General features: G+C 42.4%; 1 protein-coding gene across 1 annotated transcript in view; it reads left to right on the top strand.

The window, feature by feature from the left end:
• Window positions 1-23,855, top strand: part of LOC138534947 (dimethylaniline monooxygenase [N-oxide-forming] 2-like) — a 272,372-nt gene that overhangs the window by 198,146 nt on the left and 50,371 nt on the right. The window contains exon 6 of the mRNA XM_069641258.1: window positions 2,662-2,861. Coding sequence (XP_069497359.1) covers window positions 2,662-2,861 — 200 coding nt within the window. The remainder of the gene's footprint in view (window positions 1-2,661; window positions 2,862-23,855) is intronic.

Below are 23,855 nucleotides of genomic sequence, written 5' to 3'. Positions count from 1 at the left end.
TGATTTGAAGTCTGTTTATGTTTTTAGCTGAGGTACCGGCAAGGAGGGTGCTGCAATAGTCGAGTCTAGCCCCTATTGTAGCTGTGACTATTGAGAGACAGTTCTGTTTGGTGAGGTAAGGTTTTATAGCGTTGATGAGTTTGATAGTGAGTGCCGAGGCTGAGGCAATGGCGCTGACCTGTCTTGTCATGGAGAGTGTGGCGTCAATGTGGACCCCTAATGTCTTGACAGACGTAGAGATCGGTATGATAGTGCTGTCAATGTTGAAGTTGGAGTATGAATTGTCTAGCTTGTCTAGCGTGACTTTCTTGCCAAAGATGATAATCTCAGTCTTTTCTCCATTGAGGCGAAGGCAATTGGCTGCCATCCAGGCTTGGATTGTGGAGTAGATTTGATGTAGTGCATTGGCATCTTGTTTGTAAGAGTGTGTAAGTGGTAGGAGGACTTGTGTGTCGTCACTGTAATTAGTATATGCTATGCCTAGTGCGTCATGTTTGTCAAAGAGGGGCTTTGTTAACAGATTGTACAGTGTTGGGGCTGTGCAGGATCCTTGGGGGACTCTGCAATGAATGGTGTTAGGGGCTGCGTTGGCTATGTCAGAGAATACTTTCATAGCTCTTCCTTCCAGGAAGGAGGTGATCCATGATGCTGCTTCTTTTGAAAAAATTGCTGAGTGGCTGAGGTGTGGGGTGAGGGTGTTGTGATCTACAAGAACGAAGGCAGCCAAGAGGTTGAGTAATAGGAGGACTGCTGGCTTGCCTTTGTCCATGATCTGAGTGAGCTGGTTTTTCAGGTTGACCAAGGCAGTTTCTATGCCATGCCCTTTGCGGAAGCCTGATTGTCTTGTCCCTAGTATAGAGTAGTTTTCAAGATAGTGTTGGATCTGGGAGTGGGCTGCTTTGTCCAGAAATTTGAGCAAAAAAGGGACAGTAGTTATGGGTCGGTAGTTGTTAGGCTGGGCAGGGTAAGGTGGTTTTGTTTAAGAGAGGACGAACCCATTCTTCTTTGATGCTGGTAGGAACGATACCTGATTTGAAGGATGCATTGATGAAGGCTGTTAAAAGAGGGGCAAGGGAGTTAGCACATTCCTTAATGAGCTTAGGTGGGCATATGTCTCCTTTACACATGGATGGTTTGAGGTGTTTAAGGGGGTTGATAACTTCAATTTCCGAGATATCTCTAAATGAGAATAGATTAGGAGTGCTTCAGTTTATGGGGATGGTTTGTGGTGGGATGTGTTGGTGAAGAAGGGCTTTATAAAGGTCATGGATTTTCTTTTGAAGGAGTTTTATTTTTTTTGAGCATTGCGGATTGTATGCAAGCACACCAGGCCTCGTCTTTGATGATCTCATCCGGCCTAGTGGGTGGGGAGATGAGTTCTTTAAAGATGGTGAAGATTTCCTTAGATTGGGAGTTAGCATTGGTAATTTGGGTATTAAAGGAGTTTGAATTGGCCACAGTGATGGCATTTTTGTAATGGAGGGAGATTTTGTTGAAGCTCACTTTGGTACCATCGCATGGGTTAGTCTGCCATAGTTTGAGGGGCATTTGCTGGCGGTAGTATGGCGGTACGGTACCAATGTTGCCGGTAGCGATATTGGAACCGTTGTTTCTTTACCGCCATACTCATAATGAGGCCCATTGTTTTCACATTAACACTATCTTTAATTTTATCTTCAATTATCAAAACAGAATAACACAAACACAGAGAGCATGTGCCACAAATAAAAAAACTATCTAAATCCAGTTTAGCAAAATGCAGTTTTCATATTGTTAATTTCCCACCAAGCCAATATGTTCCCTTCCATGCCCCATGAAACTGGCTTCTATTTTAGAAAACCTGGAAGAGCAGATGCATTTTTATAAGTAACCTTGAAATATAACTGATACTTCAGCAGGCCTACAACTCCCACTTTCCAACAAATGATTATCTGCACACAGAAAAGAAAAACCTCTGTTCTCAGGTGCATGAAGAGGAGATGTTTTTCCCCTTGTGCCTAATCTGACACTTCACTAATTAGAATAATATTACCTCTAAATAGATATTTCTGTTTTATTTTATCACTTATGCTTACCAGGATTTCAGCAGCACTTTGAATAGCCGGCAGAAAGATGTCTTCTATTAAACAGGCTGTGCAGGTTCATCTACCCTGCAGCCTGCAGCTGGGCTATGGTCTAAACCCCAATCTAATTACTAATTAGTTTAGTTTGTTAAGGTTAGATGTTAGTGGATTAGTACTTAGTAATGTTAATCGTTAGTAGCCTACACTACACTGTGCTAAGCTAACTCTCAAATCATGCCTCACATCAGCACTAAGTCACACATCTAACACGACATTCGCATCATTTTTGCATAGTGCACAATACCCCTATTGAATTCAGCTGTGCTGCTAAAATTAGTGAACGGTTGAAATTCATGCAGTAATTATCCCTACATTATGCAAATATACATCCAAAAGAAAATAGTTCTATATTTCCCATGAACATACATTCACGTTCTAATTTCAATTGTGCATCATTGAAATCTCTTACAGTGTGGCCCATTACTTTGTGGCACACAACGGATTGAAGAATGTCTGAAGAGAAATATTTGAAGATACATTCCATCAGTCCAGCTGATGATACCACCTGTTGACCACCTTGTCACATTTTACCTTTCAGGTCTTTTTGAGCACCAGGCATGGATCCTGGGTGTTGACGCGCGTTGCTGATGACGGCTACCCCATTGATATGATATATGCCATTCGCTTTCAGTTCTGGGTCAGGAATCACCTCCCTAAGGCACTGGCCTTCTGGATAATTGAGAAGAAAATGAATCAGTGGTTCAACCATGCAAACTATGGCTTGCAGCCCAAGGACAGGTAATAACTGTATTGTACCTTCTCTTGTTTCGCACCATACCTCTGTGGTACACAGTTTCCTCCTAATATTTAAATCTCAGTTTCTAAATCCACCCTATCTACCCTATTCGCATTTCCTGTATGGTGTGGTATGCATGATATGATATGTTATTGATATGATATAATACATTTTTTATAACAAGCTTAATACCCAGAGGTTTCTAAGCACGAACCCGGGGATAAAACCTGTGTTGCTCTGTGTCGTCTTGCTTCTAAGACAAGCATGTTGCCCCTGAGCTATCCTCAAGAGCCAGGCATGAAAAGTTGCAGCGAATAGAAAAGTATCGATTTGCCCACATGTAACCAAAGTTTGTAAATTACTTGCTAAAGGCCGGAGAGCAAGAACTACAACGCATTTTGACCCTGCAAGGCACTATTTTGGTTTTGAATAATTGATTAGCATAGTTTGCGAACTAAAATGTTCTTGATTAGCAAACAGACATATTTGATTGGCAATTTTGTACTCATATTTTGAATGCAACCAGACGTTATTCGTATCCACGACATAAAACGAGCATCAATACATGATTTTTGTGAATTTCAAAAGTAAAATATCAGTGAAATGAATGCCTGTATAAATGTAAAGTTTAGCTCGGGAAAGGACACAAAAACACACACAGAACATATATGATAAAAAAGGCGATCTAAACAGTTTTAAGTGCAAGGATCTGTTAATCTGTGTGCAATGGGTGTTGTTCAGCTCAGTGTCACTATGTACCTTATGTCTTCTCCATTATGGGGTGTGCAAACAGAAGTTTAGAAATATTATGAATGAAAAAGTTCATAATGTTAGGGAAATATCAGAGCTGGAGACTCATTAAGTTTGGTGGAGAGGTAAAAGAGTGGCGGTAATTCCATTACCGACACTTTTGTTGCAGTAATGGAATTACTTCCATTTTTACCACACCCCTAAATCCCGAGTATGACATTGAAGTGGAGGATTTACCTCCATAATCATGGTGGAGGTAAATCCTGCCCTTTAACATCAAAGATTGGCAGAATTACAGCTCGGAGTAATTATGCCAAAAATGCAGACTCCAAAAATGGGGATTAACACCACCCTTCCACCATTCATAATCCCGTGGTAAACCCATTGGACTGAGTGGTAGTAACAGTAAATTAGTTTGGTGTTAGTGTGACAGATTAACCGGCAAATTACTACCAGACTCGTAATAAAGCAGGTCTGTACAGTATGTTGCTGCTGCTGCAGGCAGGGTGCTTGACAACCCCAGAAGCACAGATGGACAAGATGGCCCTTACATGTCACTGATTTCTACTGATTTCAATATAACAATAAATGTTGATTTTTGTGTGTGGGCAGGTAACTCCCATCCAACCCAAGCCAGGTAGGCCCAAACACAGTGTGTCCGCCTTGCCCGCCCCTGAAAGTGGCATTTATTGCTATTAGCATCCTGGACCCTGTTACTTTTCTCATATTTAAGGGAAGCAGGTTTTCCATGATTCATATGTGACTTTTCATTTAAAAACAAACTACAAACACTTCCTCAAGTTGAAAAAACTTCCCATGATGAGGGGGGTGGGCCAGGAGGTGTGCAGGTTAATCGGGCTGTGCTGGGTGGTCTCTGGTGGAGTGGCTGGGGTGAGGGACTCCAGCAGAGACTTCACCGAGGGCACTAGCAACGAGATGAAGGCAGGGAGAGAGGCATAGGGAGCTGGGGGAACAAAGGTAGTTTCTTGCGGATTCCACAGACTTTACCGGCCTCCTGATTGGCAGGGAGCTCTTCCCCGGTTGCTAATATATAATACAATAAGAAACGAAGAACAAAGAGAGTTCTGGAGACTAACTATACTGTATGTTTTTGCAGTAGATTTGTAGATGTAGATTGGAGGGACTACTTTGTTCACTACTTTGTATAAACACCTACTTAGCTTTGTGTATTAATTGTATAAGAGGAAAGACATAGCTAGATACTAAGTAAAGTCGATACCATTATAGCAGGGCAAACTAGGTGGACAATTGTAGTATGCCCGGCATATGATATAAAGTGTCAGATTGAGAACATAGAAATGTCCTAGAGACTGGGATCAGCTCATGGAAACAGATATATGTAACCAGCAGGTCACAGAACTAGGTTTTCCATCAAATACATTTGCCTGTATGGAAGTGCACATTTTCAAAAGTGTTGTCTCGTGCTTGTCAGTATGACGCACCTTCCTATGAGTTTTATCTAAACCGAACCTGACTGAAAAACATGGAGGCAAAGCAGAGTTTATGGTATAAATATTGTAATTATGCTTTATGTAACAACTCGAATTTCAGCTAATGTAATTACAGGACTCTCTTAAAAATAATAGTGACAACATACTGGTCTTTGCAAAACAGACAATACTTAGCTTAATAAATGTATTATTCTGATTACTGCTGGTTTGCAATTTTTTGAAAATGCAACAACCTTTCCTGGCTAACCCTCCCAACACAGGTCCTTGGCACTTTTAAGAGTGGATGAGATATTTACTGCTACACTCACCATTAGCCCCTTTGAACTTGCCTAGCAGAGGGAGATCCAAGGGGCAAAGAACAATCACCCAAGGTGGAAGATCACTGAAGGATATTTTGTTTGTTTGTTGTTTTGGTTCAGCAGGACTTCCAAGGCAAGAGACTTTGTAAAAAAGACACTTGGCCCTTGAAAGTCCTGGTAACGTCGAATGGAATTGTGAATCTCGTGCCGGTGAGGCCCAGGAGTGTGCTGTGCTCAGAAGTCCCGCCTTGTCCCATGCTTAAAACATGGGGAAGGGAGACCCAGCCATACCATCCTGACTTACCGTTTTGTGAACACTTCTTTCTTTTCTGGTGAACATTATACCACACTCTTTTTGTAACTTAGTGGCAAGTACTGGCAATTTTTTTTTTTTTTTTAGTATAGTCCTTTTTTTTTTATTTGAGAAGACGCCACTAGGACTGCCTTATTATAATTTGATAGTTGTAGCTTGCTCCTGAACTTTGATCACTTGCGTCTGTCTTTACTGTTGCCAGCATGAGTTTCTTGCAGAGGGGGAGCACGCGCTAAGTCAGCACTTGGATTAGGGCCAGCGGGAGCCTGGTGAAGGGGAGAAAGAAAACAAGCCTGAACAGAAAATGGGAGAGCAAGTCGCAATAATTTATTACAAAAATGTACAGATCTCATTGCCTGGAAACACAAGCCCAAAGTGGCTTATAATAAGCACATTTAGCAACACTGTCCAGAAAGGGAACCTATATGTAGTCCAACATAGACAGGAACATAGCCCAAATATTCCCAACTCCCTCTGGCTGTGAAAAGAAAGGCCACTCTGTTCCCCCAGCTTTAAAAGTGACACAGACACGTAATATTGTACAGTACTCCTTATTATGAGAAAATATGTTAAACAAGCCACTGTTGGATTACATCTGCGTAATGTAACAAGAAATAACATTTAGTGTTTCGGCCAATTACGCCACAGCATTTTCAGTTGGCAGGCCAACCTAAAAGTCAGCTTTCTGTCACCCCTTTTATTCTCTCTCTCTTCTCTGTAGCAATTGTATTGGCAATATAAAACATACCAAAACGTACCAAAACCAAAAACAGCTATTTGTCACATTTACCTTTGCCAATCAGATTGCTCCGAACATGGTCTGAAACTACTAATCCAATCTCCGGTTCTGAGCAAACTAAGCATTACTTACACCATCTCACATTCCAAGCCCGGCCTCCTTCCACAGCAGTTGCAGTGTTGCTCCCCGTCCTTTTTCCACTGCTCATTCCAGCTACTTACCTACACCTGGAAAGTGACGCCCCCATGGTGTGCATAGTCTTATTGGGCTCCAGGTTGTCCCACTTCCTGTACTCAGCAGCTTTCCCTGTGCATGACATGGACATGTTAGAGGGGCACCTCACCAGTCAGAGCCCCGACTTCCATTTCTATGGTGGCCATCTGCAATACAACACGTGTAGGTATTGTTTTTCTTTTTAAACACGTTGATGTTAATAGATTTGTAAAAATATATTTTGCATGAATCCCGCCTGATAGTAAAGATTGGCCTAAGCACATTCGCATTGCACTATAAATTGCATTGAATTAACCTGAAACAAGCTGACTATGCCGCCATTTTGAGTTATATGCCATTTTGATCGCCTCTTGCTTTCTGTCCATGTTTAACATTGTATTCTTGGCTCCAGCAGAGCAAAATGAACTTAGTACTGTTTCCATGAGGTCAACACAGATAAGAATGTTGAAGCTGCTAAAGTGGATTGTTTGTCCTACACTGAGAAGCCTTCGAATTAAACAAAAGCTGTACTAATCAGTAATTTAGACACCATCTGTTCCCACAGTGCCTTCCCAGTTCAAACAGCAAAGTAAAATAACAAACAGTTGAACATTCTTTTCTGCAGAAATCTTTGTTTTCGCTCCTTGAAACTAAGCTGACTTTAAACTCAAGAACAAATGACAGACAAATATAAGCGAGCAAAATAAGGAATGTTACCTTTGTGTCTTATATTTGGAAAACATGTGAAATATTTAAAGGAAACCAACAAACTATTCAAAGATGTTTGAGCATGACTTCGTTTTATGGATAGGCCATGAACCCTAGGTAACTTTATTACACGAAGAGAGGCTGGACAATGTGTCTGGGATTGTGGAAAACTTGTATAAATACTTCTGTTTTTGAAATGTCCAGCACTCTCTCATCTCATGTTGTCTTCTTGCATACATTGCGGGCGTTGAGAGCCAGACAGCTGCCTGTTAATAAATGTACATGGTACCTTTGGACTCGTGACTGGCGTATTTCTATTAAGTGGTATTAAGCATCGAAATTCTTTAATCTTTCAGATTTAATACCATTGGTAACTTGTGCCCCAGGCTGTTACCAGCAGTGAACAAAGGATGTTATGGTTTAACGAACATTGAAAACAGATAAAAAGGATTTTTATAATTGTTTATCATCCATTCACAACCTTTAACAAAGTTAAAAGGTTAGCAACTTCTTAAATCGTTTTTTAAAATGCAGGAACTTGTATAACCCTTCACTCCAACCAAGCCAAATGTTTAACCAAGACAAAATTGTTAGCAGCAATCCTTTGAAAACTCATTAATTAATTACTTACTTAAACATACAAATGTTGGTAAGCAAAATGTTATAAACCTTCTACCAATAAATCCTATATTTTTCAGCGTTAGAAAATGTATGTACAACATGAAACAAGCCAATTAGAAAACCTAATTTTTAACCACCCAGAATATTTAAAATTATTACTATTATGCACATATATTTAAAGAATATCTTTGTTTAAACGTTTTACATAACCTTTACAACTTTTGAATAAACAAGCCAACACATTTTTTGTTTAATTTTTGAGAATTGTTGTCTTATTTTTTTTAAACTTTTTTATCCTCCCTGAACTGCCTTATTGTTTCATATATCTGTTCTCTCTCGTCTTCTTTTTGTGCACCCCTATGCCTATAGGCCTGCTTGGCCTAATAGAGCAAATATTTGCTTTCTTTTTCATGTCACCGGAACAAATTTCACTAGTGCAAAGCACATTAAGAACAATCATGCCTTACCCTTTAGGTTGAACAGTCAGAAATGTGGCTGCTTTGTGTAGCATTAGGACTTTTCCCCTACTTATATGGAGATGATCAGTCCTCACTCACTTAGTAAGAATGGCAGTAGGAATGTAGATTATACTGGTCAAGGACCTGTGACTTAACAAGGTGAAGTAGACACCATTCCGTAAAGGCAGAGCTGGATTGGGAACCAAAAGTGGTCCTGGAATTCTTATTTTGAGTGTCCCCATATTTCGCTGAAGGAGCGAGCACAGCGTGTGAGCCTAACCCTTCTACCGGGGGATTGGGAGTATGAGCCAAGAAAATGTTGAGTAAAATTAGTCAAAAGGAGAGCATTTAAAGCATGCTTTAAACATATGGTTAAAAAGACATGTTTTAAATATGTTCATGACCTCAATCTTCAATGATAGAGGAAAAAACCACAAGTGCAATATCAGTCTGAATAACAGTACAAAACATATCTAATAAAGCATGCATAAAAATAAATAATAAAAGTTCACTGGCCCAAGTATAAAGGCAGCCAACAATATAATTGTTAAAATGGTAAATGCACCATGTTAAGTCTCATGCAACATTTGAAGAAACGGAGTACCCACAAACATATGAGTATTATACACGATTATAGAGTGGCGACCATTGGGCAGATTTGGCTTTAGCGTCAGCACCTGCAATTTGGGCTACTTTGACTTCATCTTGCTGACCTACAGAGCTGAGGCAGGACATGACACAGACAATAAACTGTGCGGCTGCAAAGTTAACGAAGGACTGGCAATTACAAGTTCAATTGTTAGTGACTGCATTTGAATGCTAACATTATTAGGCAATTCAAATTGTGATGGGGTGTTAGCACTTACATAACAGGGGCATGATTGAAAGGGTTGGGTGGGGGTTGGGTGGTGACAGCTAATTCTTAAAGCAGATCTTAAGTGTCTGGTTTCAGACCATAACTCTTAACATTAAAGCCCCACCAGAACAGCCACATTAGATTGTGTGAAGAAGTTAAATGCCCCCACACGTTTCCCCCTGCCCACACCACACCACACACATACTCTGAAGTTAACCATGCTCCCGAAATTTGAAGTGTTAGACCCCAAACCCTGCCCTAGAAATAAGGACTGAGTACACCAGACCACCATAACGCCCTAAACTTACCTGCACGATCCAGGGCTTCAAACGTGCAGGAATCAAACAAAGGCAAGAGGCAGATTTATCAAAGCTCCCAGGATTTCTGGTTTCTGGAAACGCAGTTCCAGTGGAATCATATTTGTGGGCAAGCTGCGTGTTATAAATGCTTTTCAAGTGTTGTAGGTCTTTCATACTTTGGTTTTTCAAATGTCGGTGCAGTTGGTATAGAATTATTTTGATAATGTTTTGTTTGTAGATCCAGTCGGTAGGATATGGCAGTTGAAGAACGTTTCAGAGAATTTTGTGCATTTGGTGGGGGAGTTGTGGGTCCCACCGGTACCAAGAGGAACAGAAGGGAAGGCAAAGAGATTTACTTTCTCCTGGTTCGATAGCTGGAAAGATAGGTCACGTGTTACTGAGAGACACACTGGCAGTTATAGTGCAGTTGCTAAGCACGGCCACTCAAAGTTGTTTGATCATTTAAACTTTGCATGTAGCTGATGGTACCGGGTAAGCAGAACGGCAGGTGCACATGGAAAGAAAAGATGGGTGAAAATGTTTTTAAAATTGTAATCCTGAAAACCTTATCTATTTCATGTGCTGCCCATGTAATTTGATTTCTGGCTGTGGGTCGCTGATCCCATAACTGTGGAATTCTGAGCTGTGGGCATAAATCCCAAATTCGAAATACATCAGATAGAATCAAATCAGTGCATTTCATACACAACCAACAAAGGCGTTGATTTGAGATGGACGGTGATAGGAAGGATGAATGTCCCCAGATTACACGGCCACGGTAGTTATGGTTAAGTTGCTGTTTCCATAGGAAGAGCACTTTTTGGGCGGCTTATAACTTCGCTCCCCCTGGACGAATCCTCACCGAACTTTGCAAAAAATGTATATGGCCCACTCTCAAAGTTTGGTGAGGTTTGGTCCAGGGGGAGCAATATTATAGGAGGGGTCCCAAACCTTCTGTAGACATAATGGGAAAAAACTTTGCTCACGCCTACAGCCCAAACCGCTGGACGGATTTACACCAAATTTGCGGCGGGGGCAGCGGCTTGGTCCCTAAAGTGTGCTTTTGTTAATTTGGTGTAAATCTGTCCAGTACCAAGACACTATACCTGTCCGTACTGTTCGTAGGCAAGTTGAAACTGTTCTAAGAACACATCAAGTGTCCTGGGATTTTCATAAATAAACAAAATGGGAGTGTACTGAGGACACTACGCCTGTCCGTATTGTTCGTAGGCAAGTTGAAACTGTTCTAAGAACACACGCGGTGTCCTGAAATGTTCGTAAATAAACGAAATGGGGGTGTCCTGAGGACACTATACCTGTCCATACTGTTTGTGGGAAAGTTGAAACTGTTCTAAGAACACATCAAGTGTCCTGGGATGTTCGTAAATAAACAAAATGGGGGTGTCCTGAGGACGCTATGCCTGTCCGTATTGTTCGTAGGCAAGTTGAAACTGTTCTAAGAACACATGCGGTGTCCTGAAATGTTCATTAATAAACGAAATGGGAATGACCTAAGGACACCATACCTGTCCGTACTGTTCATAGGCAAGTTGAAACTGTTCTAAGAACACTCATATTGTTTGTGGACATAAAAAATGCCCATATGGCATCGTTAAAATGTTCGATCCTATGGGTGTGATCTATGGCTGTGATATGCTGCGGTGGTTGTGGGCCATGCACCCAAGACTCTAGGCCCTGGCCAAAACCACCAAAGCATATCACACCAATAGTGGCTTATAACTTTGGCACCCAAGACCAAATGTATAAGCACCGAAGTTATAAGCCACTATGGGAGTGATATGCTGTAGTGGTTGTGGCCAGGGCCTAGAGTCTTGGGTGCATGGTCAAGACCAAATTTATAACCACCGAAGGAACACTTGTGTATAGGCGTGTTACAAATGCCATATCATATCATATCATATCATAAATCACTATGGGTGTGATATGCTGTGGTGGTTGTACGCCAGGGCCTATAGTCTTGGGTGCACCCAAGACCAAATTCATATGCACCGAAGTTATAAGTCACTATGGGTGTGATATGCTGCGGTGGTTGTGGCTAGGGCCTAGAGTCTTGGGTGCATGGCCAAGACCAAATTTATAAGCACCAAAGTTATAAGCCACTATGAGTGTGATATGCTGCGGTGGTTGTACTTATTATAATATACTTACTGTTTGGTTTGGTAACTGGAGTACATTTATTCCTTGTCAATTTCTGTGATAAAAGAAAAGATCATGTTAGTATTGGTAGTTTGTAACGACTTATAACATTGAATAATAGACATTTTTTATTTATTTTGACCCTCATATTTAGTAAATTACAAACCAGTGTACTGTGCAATTTGATCAGTTTCTGTGTTTGTTGCTAAAATTATTGGGTCTGTGGGGAAAATAAATCCATGTCAGATTCACAAAAAAACTTTTTTTGTTATGCTACAGTCTATTTGTTTGTTTGTTTTCAGTGTTTACTTGTTGTTTCTGGCTAATGTTCTATCTGTTGGCTTGTTGCAGATTTTTGGAGCAGTTAGATACCTGTTGGCATATTCTAACTGTCTATATTTTGTTATAATGTAGCGGGATTGATTTATCTGTTTGGTTATTGCAAAATCTTGGGGCAGTTAGATACCAGTTGGCGTATTCTAACAGTTTTTTTTTGTTATAATGTAGTGGTATTGATTTATCTGTTTGGTTATTTCTAAATCTTGGGGCAGTAAAATACCAGTTGGCGTATTCAAACTGTTTATTTTTTTATGTTATTTAGTGGTATTCATTTATCTGTTTAGTTGTTGTAGAATACTGGGACAGTTAGATACTTGTTGGCATATTGGCAAATTTTGGTTTTAAGAAGATTAAATAAGCGTTTGAAAGATTTGCTGGTAATCTCTGCTTTAGATTAATGGTACTATCATTACAATCGAACCATCCACATTTTTTTATATATATGCAGTGTAGTGACCTGCATTGGTTGTGGCTCCTGTGTGGTAGATTATACCTATTGTTGTGAAGGTTTTCTTACCAAGTAATACTTGACCATGTGTGAATCCAGTCAGCTTGCAGTTGTTTTTGGTACCATCTGCATTGTAACATAGAAGCATTACTATTACGTATTTACTATGTGTTTGTATTAGTAAGGTGGAGCGATTATCCGAATTGCAGGTAGTACATAATCTACCATGGTCTGCATTTTGTACAAGTTGCTGAAATGGAATGGATTCACAATTAGGTATGGATACATACACAAAGCGCTCATTAGGGATTTGTTCCTGTGTCACATTGTTGCAGAGAGTGCATGCATGTTTCCACATGTATGAAATCTGGAAGATTTCATTTATAGGTATGTTTTTGTTTTCCAGTACTTGCAGTAAGTACATTAGAAATTCTTGTGGATCTTGCTGTGAGTTTATAGTGAATTTCACCATTCCAGCACAGTAGTCCAATTCTTATCTTATTCCATGAACACTATACGTGTTGTCAGGATTGTTTGTTGCGTTTCTATGAAGTACTAACATTTGCAAACACACTCTGTAAGTAAATGTTGTCAACAATAGGTGGCAATTGAAATAGAATATTCATTGCTACATTTGCGTAGCAACTTACACCAGTTATATTTGAAAATTTAAATGGACCAGATAGGTCTATGTCCAAGTAATTTTTTCGGAATGTGTGTTATTTCTTTGAAGAAGTACCCGAGTTACTTTGAGTAATAGGTTCTTCTTTGGTTGTGGTAATTGATGAAGTATTAGCTTCTTTTACTTTCTTTGGAGGATTTGCAGTGACATCCTGTTGCATTTCTGTTTGAATTAGTTTTCTTTTACAACGTTTCACTTTTTGTGGAGCAGGATATGTTTTTAGATGGGGGGTGTATAGTGAACGTAGTCTATTCTATTCTAAAATGCAAGGAATATCAGCATTTACTTTACTTGCATCAAAGTTGATTAAAAATAGATGGTCAAGTGTACGTAAGCGTGATAGTGCTACATACCTCATGCCTTCTTCAAAGACTGTGTTACCAATATCTATCAATGCTTTGTCTAGGGTAAGACCTTGTGATTTATGAATGGTGACTGCGTATGCAAGAGTTAGAGAAAATTGTTCTCTGCGTGCATACATGTCTTTGAAGAGAAGGAATCGAGCTGTTGAGCGTCCTATCCTTTTCACTTCTGAAAGTTTGTCAAAGAGAATATTGACAAACTGAATGTTGTTGTCACATGGGTATGTTTGAAAGCCAACAACTGTACCAAGTGCTCCATTAACTAGTCCTTGATCCACGTCAAGGTTACGTTTAAGCATTACTCTAAAATTTGAGGATCATTTTAATATTTTTTCCAAACCAGCTGTGTTGGAGATTGAATTTTCTAAACTATTTAGTCTTGTTGTGGCTTGCTCACATATGGGTAGTGTCATATCATGTACGTCTAGTTTGTCTGTGGTGCTAATTTCCATTATGGGTTGCATTTCTTTATTTAACATTGTTTCATTGAATTTGAAACAGCTTGCAAGAGGTGGCAGTAAAGCCATACAATTGACATTTTTGTGCGCTAATTGTTCCATAACATCAGTAGCACATGCATTATCACCATAAAGTGCATGAATGTGCCGGGTTTTAAATATTGCTTGTGCTTCTTGAGATAGTGTACCAACTCTAATCATTTAAGATGTTGGCATAAGTGAGATCTGCAGATTGCTGCATGTTTTCTGTTAATTCTCCATATTGGAAATGTTGCCAAAGGTTGACATTTCCTATGCTGCCAACAGTTTTACGGCAGAGTTTGTGTCCTAAGGTTTTAAAAATAGGTTCACCTTTCACTGATGTCAATTGAAGAAGATCTCCGAAAACAAAAATGTGTTTTCCTCCAAAGAGCTGTTCGTAGTTTGTTTTGAGTACTTCTTGTAATCTGAGGTGAATCAAAGCCAACATTAGGTTGGAGACCATGCTCACTTCATCTATTAGTAGCATTTTCATTTGTTTTAACACTCTGCGTAGTTCCATTGCATTTTCTATAGAAAGTTTGTAATAGTCTAATTTGTTTTGGTGTTCTACTGGCAGGAGTAGTAATCGGTGCAAAGTGACACCGCCTATTTTGTAGGCAGCTAAACCTGTGGGGGCAGTGACAACAGCTGACAGTTTGTTGTTTGTAAATTGTTGAAGGAACTTGCTGATGATTTTGATTAAGAATGTTTTGCCTGAACCAGCTTCAGCACTGACGTACAGTAGTATAGGATTGTAATTTTGGCAGGTGCATTCTTTATTTTCATGTTGTACACCATGTGCAATTTCTTTTGTTACTCTTCATACTGACACATGGTGTTTTCTACTTCTGTCATAGCTAATTCTGCCTCATTTGCTATTAGTGGCTGTCCCAGTAGTTCTTGGCTTCCTGTTGCAGAAGGTTGACTACTGACAGGAGTGTCTGAATCTAGTTGGGCCTGGAGTTCTTCTTCGTGTTGCTGTTCATTTTGCAACATTGTTTTGTAGTGTGTAAAGTTTACATCGGTTATAGTGCTTTCATTTGCTTTGAAAGCGTCTTCGTAGGAGTCATAGTTATCTAATATTTCTTTTTCTTTTCTCCATGGTTTAAAGAGTTGTAGCAGGGACATGTAATATAGTTCTTTATGCTGAGAAGTCTTTAATGACAATTTGATATGATTAATTAAACTTGGTTTGGTGAGTTTTGCTAAGCTGCCAATTTGTCACTCTGTGTCTACCTTTTTTTTCATCGGGTTTTATATTATTTTTGTATGTGACGTTTTGGGATATGTGCTATAGACACATGGTTTCCAAAGTGGTACTTCTGTTTGGGTAGTGTGTGTCCAGCAATTTGTTTTTCAAAATGTCTTGGCTGTTGGGATCATTTTTGGCTATTGTTTCTATGTCGTCGTATGATTTGAGAACTCTTTTTCTAGATTTAGCAGGACCAAGATTTAGCCATACTATATTTTCAGATTTTCCATACAAAGCAGTACCGGTTAAACGATCTGCTGCTTCATAGGAGCCACATTCTCTATGGGAGAGCATTTTTATGCCCAAGCTGTACAATTTCTGAGACAGTGTTTTGTCTGATGACAGGTCATTCCAGAGGTCTTGAAGCTATGTTTTTTTCTGCTTTGGTTAAGTAGGCTGTAACATATCGTGCAACTGCAGTGAAATTGTCTGCAATGTACTGCACATCTATGTTTGCATTCCATAAGAGGGCAATGATTGCATTGTAATCATTGATATATTTTGCTTCTTCTGTTCTTTTTATGTAATATGTATTTTTAGGTGATTTACCTTTAACACTATGTCTAACTAAAGACATGAAGTTGTTCACTTGACCTGTTTTTGTAAGTGGTCTAGGGAAACCAAAGCGGCATTTGGTGTAGTATTTCCCTTTGTTTTTGTATTTGCGACAAAAATATTTGCCACATTTGTGTCTTTGAAATTGTAAAATTTGTGCATGAAGATCACTATTTGTTGCTTCCGATGGAATTTCACAAGTGACATATTTTTCGATAAACTGTAATACAGTGGCATCATTGTCTTGACCAAATTTAGGAGCATCTTTAATCCATAAAAGCATGTGGATATGTGGTGCTCCTCTGGCTTGGTATTCTTTTCTCCAAAAGAAGTGTTGCACTTCTCCGAGGGGAGGAACAGTTTTATTACAAATAAAGTGTAGCATAGCATGAGGCTATTAAGATGGATTTCAGAGGTTCAGAAGGCCTGCCTAGTTTCTTAGAACAGGGTAACCTCTGGACAAGCCAGACCAATCAGGGTAGCGATGGCGGCGGTCAAGACTAGGTCTCAAGAGGGGTGAGGGTGACTGAAAGCCCGCAATGAGCACACAAAGCAAGGAGGCTTACAAATGACTCCAAGCAGGTGTTATATTAAAAATATAGACACATTTATTACAAGGCCTCTGTAACATTGACCATAGTAAAGAATCACGGTAAAACTCAAGTAAACCAACACATCACAATCAAATACAATATATATATACAATTACCAAAGGGTCTAAAGAGTTAGAAGCACGAAATATGCAGACCACCTAGATCGGGAGGAAAACAGGCAGTGCAAGCAATTGTTAGACCCAGTTCGCCTTCAATGCCACCTAACTAGAAGGAAGTCCGAGCCCTACAAAGAGTGGAGCCTTGTGCTCAAAAGTACCTGCACACGCTGGTGCTAACGGGCCAAGGGGAGTCTCTTCAAGGGAATCAGGCAGTTCAGAGCGGTGAACAAAGGAGGACGAACAGATCTCCGCTACTCAAGGCCTCCACTTGCGGGCAGAAGAAGAGCGCGAGTGCGAAAAAGCCGTGCTGTTTAACACTGCGAGGAAAAGCTACAGGCTACTACAGGAGGGCGACCGGTTCCTAGTGTTGCTACTCACCGGTCCCCGATGCAGGCAGGCCCAGGCTTCTGCGCATCAGTTTCAGTGCTGTCAGGTTCAGATACGAGCAGGGGATATCTCGGCGTCATGTAGATTCCGCGGCAGCAGAAGTTAGAGTTGAGGATGTCCCAAACACAGTCAACCTTCACAGATTGTTACCACAGCAGGGCAACGCAGTGGCCGTGTATATTTCAGCCCAATGCACACTTCTCACTTCAGACCTGGGAATGCCAAGTGTATGAATCGTGTGAGAGTGCCAAGGACTTGGAATACAGCAGCAACCTGACGGCGGTGACAGAGCAAGGCTCCTGGGGAGGCTAGTCAGTCCACTGGATGGCCCAGGGACGCTTCCAAAGGCTTATGTGCAGGAGATGATGAAGATGCCGAGAATATTTGTTCCCACTATTCCAAAGGGTCGAAGCACCAGTACAGGCCTTCTCGTTCGATCAGAGGCAGAATGGTCTCACAGGACGACAGCAGTGCAGAGGAGCATTCCTTCAGCGGGTCACCACCGATTCCTCGGTTCAACCTCTTAGTTGCAGGATACTTGGCTCCTGTATCCGTCATTCGTGAGAACTCAGGAGATCGACCTGGTAGTGGTGTTTCCAGCCTCCTCTTATCCAGAGTTCCCTCCGCGCCAAAACAGAGAGGACCCAATGGGAGATTTGCTCACAAAACACTCACACCATACGTGGACCTATCACGGACCACTGGGGTCCCAGGCAGTCAAGACACACTAGACTCTCTGGCACCCAGGATGTGTATTGGAAACAAACATCCCAGCCCACATCCTGGAGGCTCACACCAGGCCTGTAGAAGCCTGCTAAAGCATCTGTGTTTTGCGGGAAAGTACATGCCCAAATAAGGAAGGCCCCGGGTTGGCTCGACTTGGGGAAGTTGAAGGGGGCAAGATGCGCAGCAGGCAGGACAAAGAGCCTCGTGGTCTGGCCATTTTGGGAGCCAGGCCACCATTTTGGGCTAAGCACGAGAAACGCGCTTAAACAGCCAAAAGGAGCTCAAAACACAAAGAAACGATCGCTGCCACCAGTCCCGTCTGTGATTCACTTGCACAGTTTGTTAACAATCCAATGGGAGTTTCTAGGGCCTGTAGAGTGACTAGAGACCCAAGAGAGCAGTAACTTAGCTTACAGTGCCCTCTTGTGCGATGTTGCACGAAAGCTGCAACATGAGAAAAGAACTACGGAAAACAACGTTTCCCAGTACTGACTGTCTCAAGGGCATGTCAGTTTCCCGTAAGAATGGAGCGAAAGCCCAGAGGAGTGCGGCAGATGGCTGCGCTTCTCTGGCAAAGTCTAGATCAGGGTGTAAAACAACAGCAAAAAGTTTAGGGGTTGCCACATGGAAGGAAAATTACCTTCAATTAAGAAATCTTTCCTAACACTCGCCCCTCCCAGACTATGGACAGGGGGAACTAATCCACCCCTGGATGAGTCTCTTGTTCAGGTCGGTTAAACATTCTGGACAACCCATCAGCATTGCTATGTTGGACACCTGGCCTATGCTCAATAGTGAAGTCAAAGCCTTGTAGACTTATGGACCACCTAAGCAACTTTGGATTCTCTCCCTTCATGTTCATCAGCCACTTTAAGGGCATATGGTCAGTTTGCACAGTGAAGTGGGTCCCATAGAGGTAGGGCCTCAGCTTCCATAGGGCCCACACAACAGAGAAACATTCTTTCTCCACTGTGGACCATCTGAGCTCTCTGTCCTTAAGCTGGCGACTAATGAAACCAATTCGGTGTTCCTTACCCTTCTCATCTACTTGCGATAGTACAGCTCCTATCCCAGTGTCAGAGGTGTCTGTCTGCACAATAAAAGGTCTTTGATAATCAGGGGCCCTGAGGACAGGGGCCTGGCACAAGGAGTCTTTTAAGCCGTTGAAGGCCTTCTCACACTCGTCGGTCCAAGTTAACTTCTTGGGTTTCTTCGGAGTGGTGAGGTCAGTCAGAGGGACAGCTATGGTGCTATCGTCTGCCATGAAGTTGCAGTAATATCCCGTGAGTCCTAAAAAGGCTCTCACTTGGGTCTGTGTAGTGGGGGTGGGCCAGTCTTGTACTGCTTGTACTTTACTGGGTAGAGGCTGTATCCTCCCTCCACCTACTTCATGTCCAAGGTAAACCACTGAGCCTTGTCCAATCTGGCATTTACTAGCCTTTATGGTCAAGTGTGCTTTATGAAGCGCCTGTAGCACAATCCCAAGGTGTTTCACATGGTCTTCCCAGGTGGCGCAGAAAACTGCTATATCATCCAGATATGCAAGACAGAATTTATCCAACCCATTCAACCCATGATTCACAAGCCTCTGGAAAGTGGCAGGTGCATTCTTCAACCCGAACGGCATTACCCTGAATTGGTAAAGACCGTCTGGAGTGGAAAACGCTGTCTTCTCCTTGGCATGTTCTGCTAAGGCTATTTGCCAATAGCCCACAGTGAGGTCAAACGTGCTGAGGTACTTGGAGGCACCCAAGGTATCCACCAGCTCATGTGTTTGGGCAAGGGGTGTGCATCTGTCTTGGTGACAGGATTCAGAGCCCTGTAATCCATGCAGAACCTCAATTCAGAAGTGCCTGCTTTTGGAACCAAAACCACAGGGCTGGACCAAGGACTACTAGAGGGTTCAATCACCCCAAGATCTAACATTTTGTTGACCTCTGTCTTAATGTAAGACCGTACTTTGCCTGACATCCTGTATCCTCTACTTTTGGTAGGAATGCTGTCTCCTGTGTCTATGTTATGTTTGCACCAAGGTGTCAAACCAGGGGACTGCGAAAACAGGGGGGAAAATTGCCTAAGCAAACTTTTCACCTCAGCCTGCTAATCAGAAGTCAGGTGAGGGGCCACTCGGACACCCTCAAAGGAGCTATCTGAAGGACCGCTTTGGAACAGGTCGGGGAGAGGTTCAGACACCTCTTCCTCAACATCTGAAGCCAGTAGCAGTGCTGCGATTTCGACTGTTGGGACAAAAGTCTTCAGCCTATTTACATGGAACACTTTTGGAGCCTGTCCAGACCTTCCAAGGTCCACTAAATAGTTGACCTCACTCAGGGCTCCACCACTGTGTAAGGGCCTGACCATTTGTCCTGTAAAGCTCTAGGCCTTATGGGATTCATGATCAGGACTTGCTGACCAGGTGTAAAGTTGATGAGGGAAGCTTTCTGGTCGTACCAATGTTTCACCAGCGCTTGTCCTGCCTTCAACTTGTCACTAGCCAGACCCATCAGAAGTACCATCCGTTTTCTGAGCCCTAACACATAGTCGACTACGTGGGTAGTAATAGGGGGAGTGGGCATCTCCCATCCCTCCTTGACTATGGCTAACGGTCCCCGCACAGGGTGACCAAACAGATGTTCGAAGGGGCTGAAGCCAACACCCTCCTGTGGTACCTCTCGGTAGGCAAACAGAAAGCATGGTATAAGAAGATCCCATTTTCTTCTCTGAGGTTCTTCCAGAGCCCCAATCTTGCTCTTTAACGTTCTGTTGAAACGTTCCACCAGATCATTGGTTTGGGGGTGATATGCAGAAGAGAACTTGTAGGTGACCCCACATTCTTTCCACATAGCCTGCATATACTTTGACATAAAGTTGCTGCCTCTGTCAGACACAACTTCTTTAGGGAAGCCAACCCTAGTTAAGATGCCAAGTAACGCTTTTGCAACTGACTTGGCAGTTACAGTTTTCAATGGGATGGCCTCAGGATATCTGGTAGCATAGTCGACTAGCACCAGGATAAACCTATTGCCTGAGGATGTTTGCAGGTCAAGGGGACCAACGATGTCAATCCCTACCCTTTCGAATTGGTATTTCCACAACGGGGAGTGGTACCAATGGAGCTTGGATTGTTGAGCCACTCTTACCAGATAACTGGCAGGAGGCACAACTCCTGCAGTGACTTTCTACTTGCACCCCCATCTTGGGCCAGTAGAAGTGCATGGATAACCTTTGCTTGGTCCTCTTAATACCAAAGTGACCAGCAAGGGGCACTTCATGCGCCAGCTGCAGGAGGAAGGGTATTACAGCAAGGGGAACCACCAACCTCATATGGTCTCCTTCTGTAGACTCTGTGGGCTCACTGTACAGGAGTCCACCTTCCCAAAAAATCCGATCCTTCCCAGAAGGTTCACCCTCAAGCCGGGAGCAGGCCTGTCTCCTTAGGCCTTCCAGAGATGAGCACTCACGTTGGCCTCTACTGAATTCTTCCCTGTCAGGACCACCTTCTACTAACAAGTCTTTTAGTTCAGGATGGTCATTGGGGTCAAATACTTCAGGTATCGCCGCCTCCTCGTCAGGCCCGGGCGATTGACCAACTTCCTCCACCGCAGTGGTAGGTGAGTTTGGGGAAATATTTTCTTTCCCTCGTTTTGATTTTCTTACTCCTTTAGCCTTGGGTTTCCCCTTTGGCTGGGGCAGCGCATTGGTCTTGGCCAATGCTGCCCGTGCAGGGTCTGTCAGCAGTATCTCCTACGAGCCCTAAAGCTCTGAGATCGTTGCCGAACAAGACCTTTCCTGGGACGTTTCTCTGAATGCTCACTGGAATCCTGACTGCTGTACCATTTAAAGAAAGATTTACAGGTATTACTGGAAACATGTGAGGTGGGCCGTCAGTCAACTTAGTGGGCATCAGAGTAGCTCTGGCAACTTCCTCTGAGTCTACCAAGGTAGAATCCACTACAGTTCAACTGCACCCACTATCCCTAAGAGCTGGAGTATCGACTCCATTGATCAGCACACTGTCTTTAAAGTAGTGCTTGATACTATCTGGAATCCTAGCATAAGCCTCTGCGACTTTAGGCTCCCAGGAACCCAGGGAAACTAAAACTACCTCCGCTTCTATCCCACTGGGGAAGGAGTTCGAGGAGAAGGATGCTCCTGTAATCTCTTCTTCCTCGTAGGAGGAGAAGGCCAGATTAGCGGAGTGGACCCCCAAAGGTTTAACCTTACACCGGGGATCCTCCTTCTCGTGGTCAGTTGCTCCATACGCAAAACAAGATCCATTGGGTCTGTTTACATAGGGAGGCTTACTATAACCAGAGTTCTGTTTCGGAGGCGGACCTCCACTACCCTGTGAGTTCTCTTGTGTCTTACCCTTATTTTTCTTTTTGTGGCCCTTTTGAGAAGAGGATTTATCAGATTCTCCACCCTCCTTATCTTTGGACTTTTTCGCTTCCTCCTGCTTACCAGGATGAGTTTTGTCCTTATGGGACACTCGATGTGACACCCATAAATCTGCTGAAATGGCAAGTTTCTTTGGATCTATCTACTTAGAATCTGCCGAATGCTGCTTAAGCTCCGGGGAAGAAGATGCAAAAATATGTTCCAGCATGACAAGACTTATCATGCCTTTAAAGGTAGAAACTTTATAACCGTCGACCCAGCCGGTCAAGTTTTTTAAGGATTCGGTTACATAAGATACCCAAGTACCACCTTCTTTTTTCTTATAATCTCGGAATTGTTTTAAATATTGGGCAGGAGTCTTTCCAAACTTTAAAATGAGAGTTTGCTTCAACATTGCAAAATCTGCTCGCTCAGCCTTCGACATTTCCATAATGGCACTGCAGCCAGAATGGGGCAGTCTGCTAAGTAACCAGGCAATTTTATCAGCATTGTCATCTTGTTGAACTTCACCTGCATACTCAAACGTATTCAGCCAGTCCATAATGTCATTCTTTTCTTCAAACACACTGAGCAGATCTTTTGGAAACCTTGGATGAGAGGAGGCCCCAGACCCATGTCCAGGACCCTTGGATCCATTTGCAACCTGAAGCTTGGCCAGTTCCAACTGGTGATCCCTGTCTTTCTGTTTTTCTGCCTGTTCGATTTTTAGCTTGACCCTATTGATCTCAAGCTCTTCCTGGAGTTTGGCCATATTGAACTCAAGCTCCTTCTGCTTAAACAGCAGCTCTTGCTTCTTGAATTCAAGCATGGCCTCCCCATAGACACTGGCAGAGGAAACATTGGACATTTCATCCTCCCTGTCCTCATGGTCGCGGTGGACCAGTGCAGCAGCAGAACTGTCAGTTCTACCAGTGAGAGCAGCCCCACCTCCTTCTGCACTGTCCTCGGAAGTTATAGCACCAAGCTGAGCTTCTTGCCACGCCATGATTCTTTGGATCACATCCAATTTGGTGCCTTGAGAGGAGACACCTCTCTCTGCACACATCTTTTTCAATGTTTCGGATTTAGAAGCATTTAAAGTTAACAAGGTATTTGTTTTCATACTGTAAGATAGGACTATGGCCTTTTAAAAGTTATACTACGACAATTCACTACGTGTCCTGGTAGGAATAACTTGAAATGCCTTCGCTTGTGCGCAACTCTGGATACCTTCAGTCGTATCCCACCGCTGCCACCAATTTGTTAAGATGGATTTCTGAACTCTGTCCTGGAGCGGCAGAGGTTCAGAAGGCCTGCCTAGTTTCTTGGAACAAGGTAACCTCTGGACAAGCCAGACCAATCAGGGTAGCAATGGCGGCGGTCAAGACTAGGTCTCAAGAGGGGTGAGGGTGACTGAAAGCCCGCAATGAGCACACAAAGCAAGGACACTTACAAATGACTCCAAGCAGGTGTTATATTAAAAATATATACACATTTATTACAAGGCCTCTGTAACATTGACCATAGTAAAGAATCACGGTAAAACTCAAGTAAACCAACACATCACAATCAAATACAATATATATACAATTACCGAAGGGTCTAAAGAGTTAGAAGCACGAAATATGAAGACCACCTAGATGGGGAGGAAAACAGGCAGTGCAAGTAATCGTTAGACCCAGTTCACCTTCAAGGCCACCTAACTAGAAGGAAGTCCGAGCCCTACGAAGAGTGGAGCATTGTGCCCAAAAGTACCTGCACACGCTGGTGCCAAAGGGCCAAGGGGATTCTC

The sequence above is a fragment of the Ambystoma mexicanum genome, chromosome 1q, assembly GCF_040938575.1.
Source record: "Ambystoma mexicanum isolate Mex_15411 chromosome 1q, UKY_AmexF1_1, whole genome shotgun sequence".
Lineage (NCBI taxonomy): Eukaryota > Metazoa > Chordata > Amphibia > Caudata > Ambystomatidae > Ambystoma > Ambystoma mexicanum.
The sequence above is the reverse complement of the archived record's forward strand: the minus strand, read 5'-3'. Positions and strand labels throughout refer to the sequence as shown.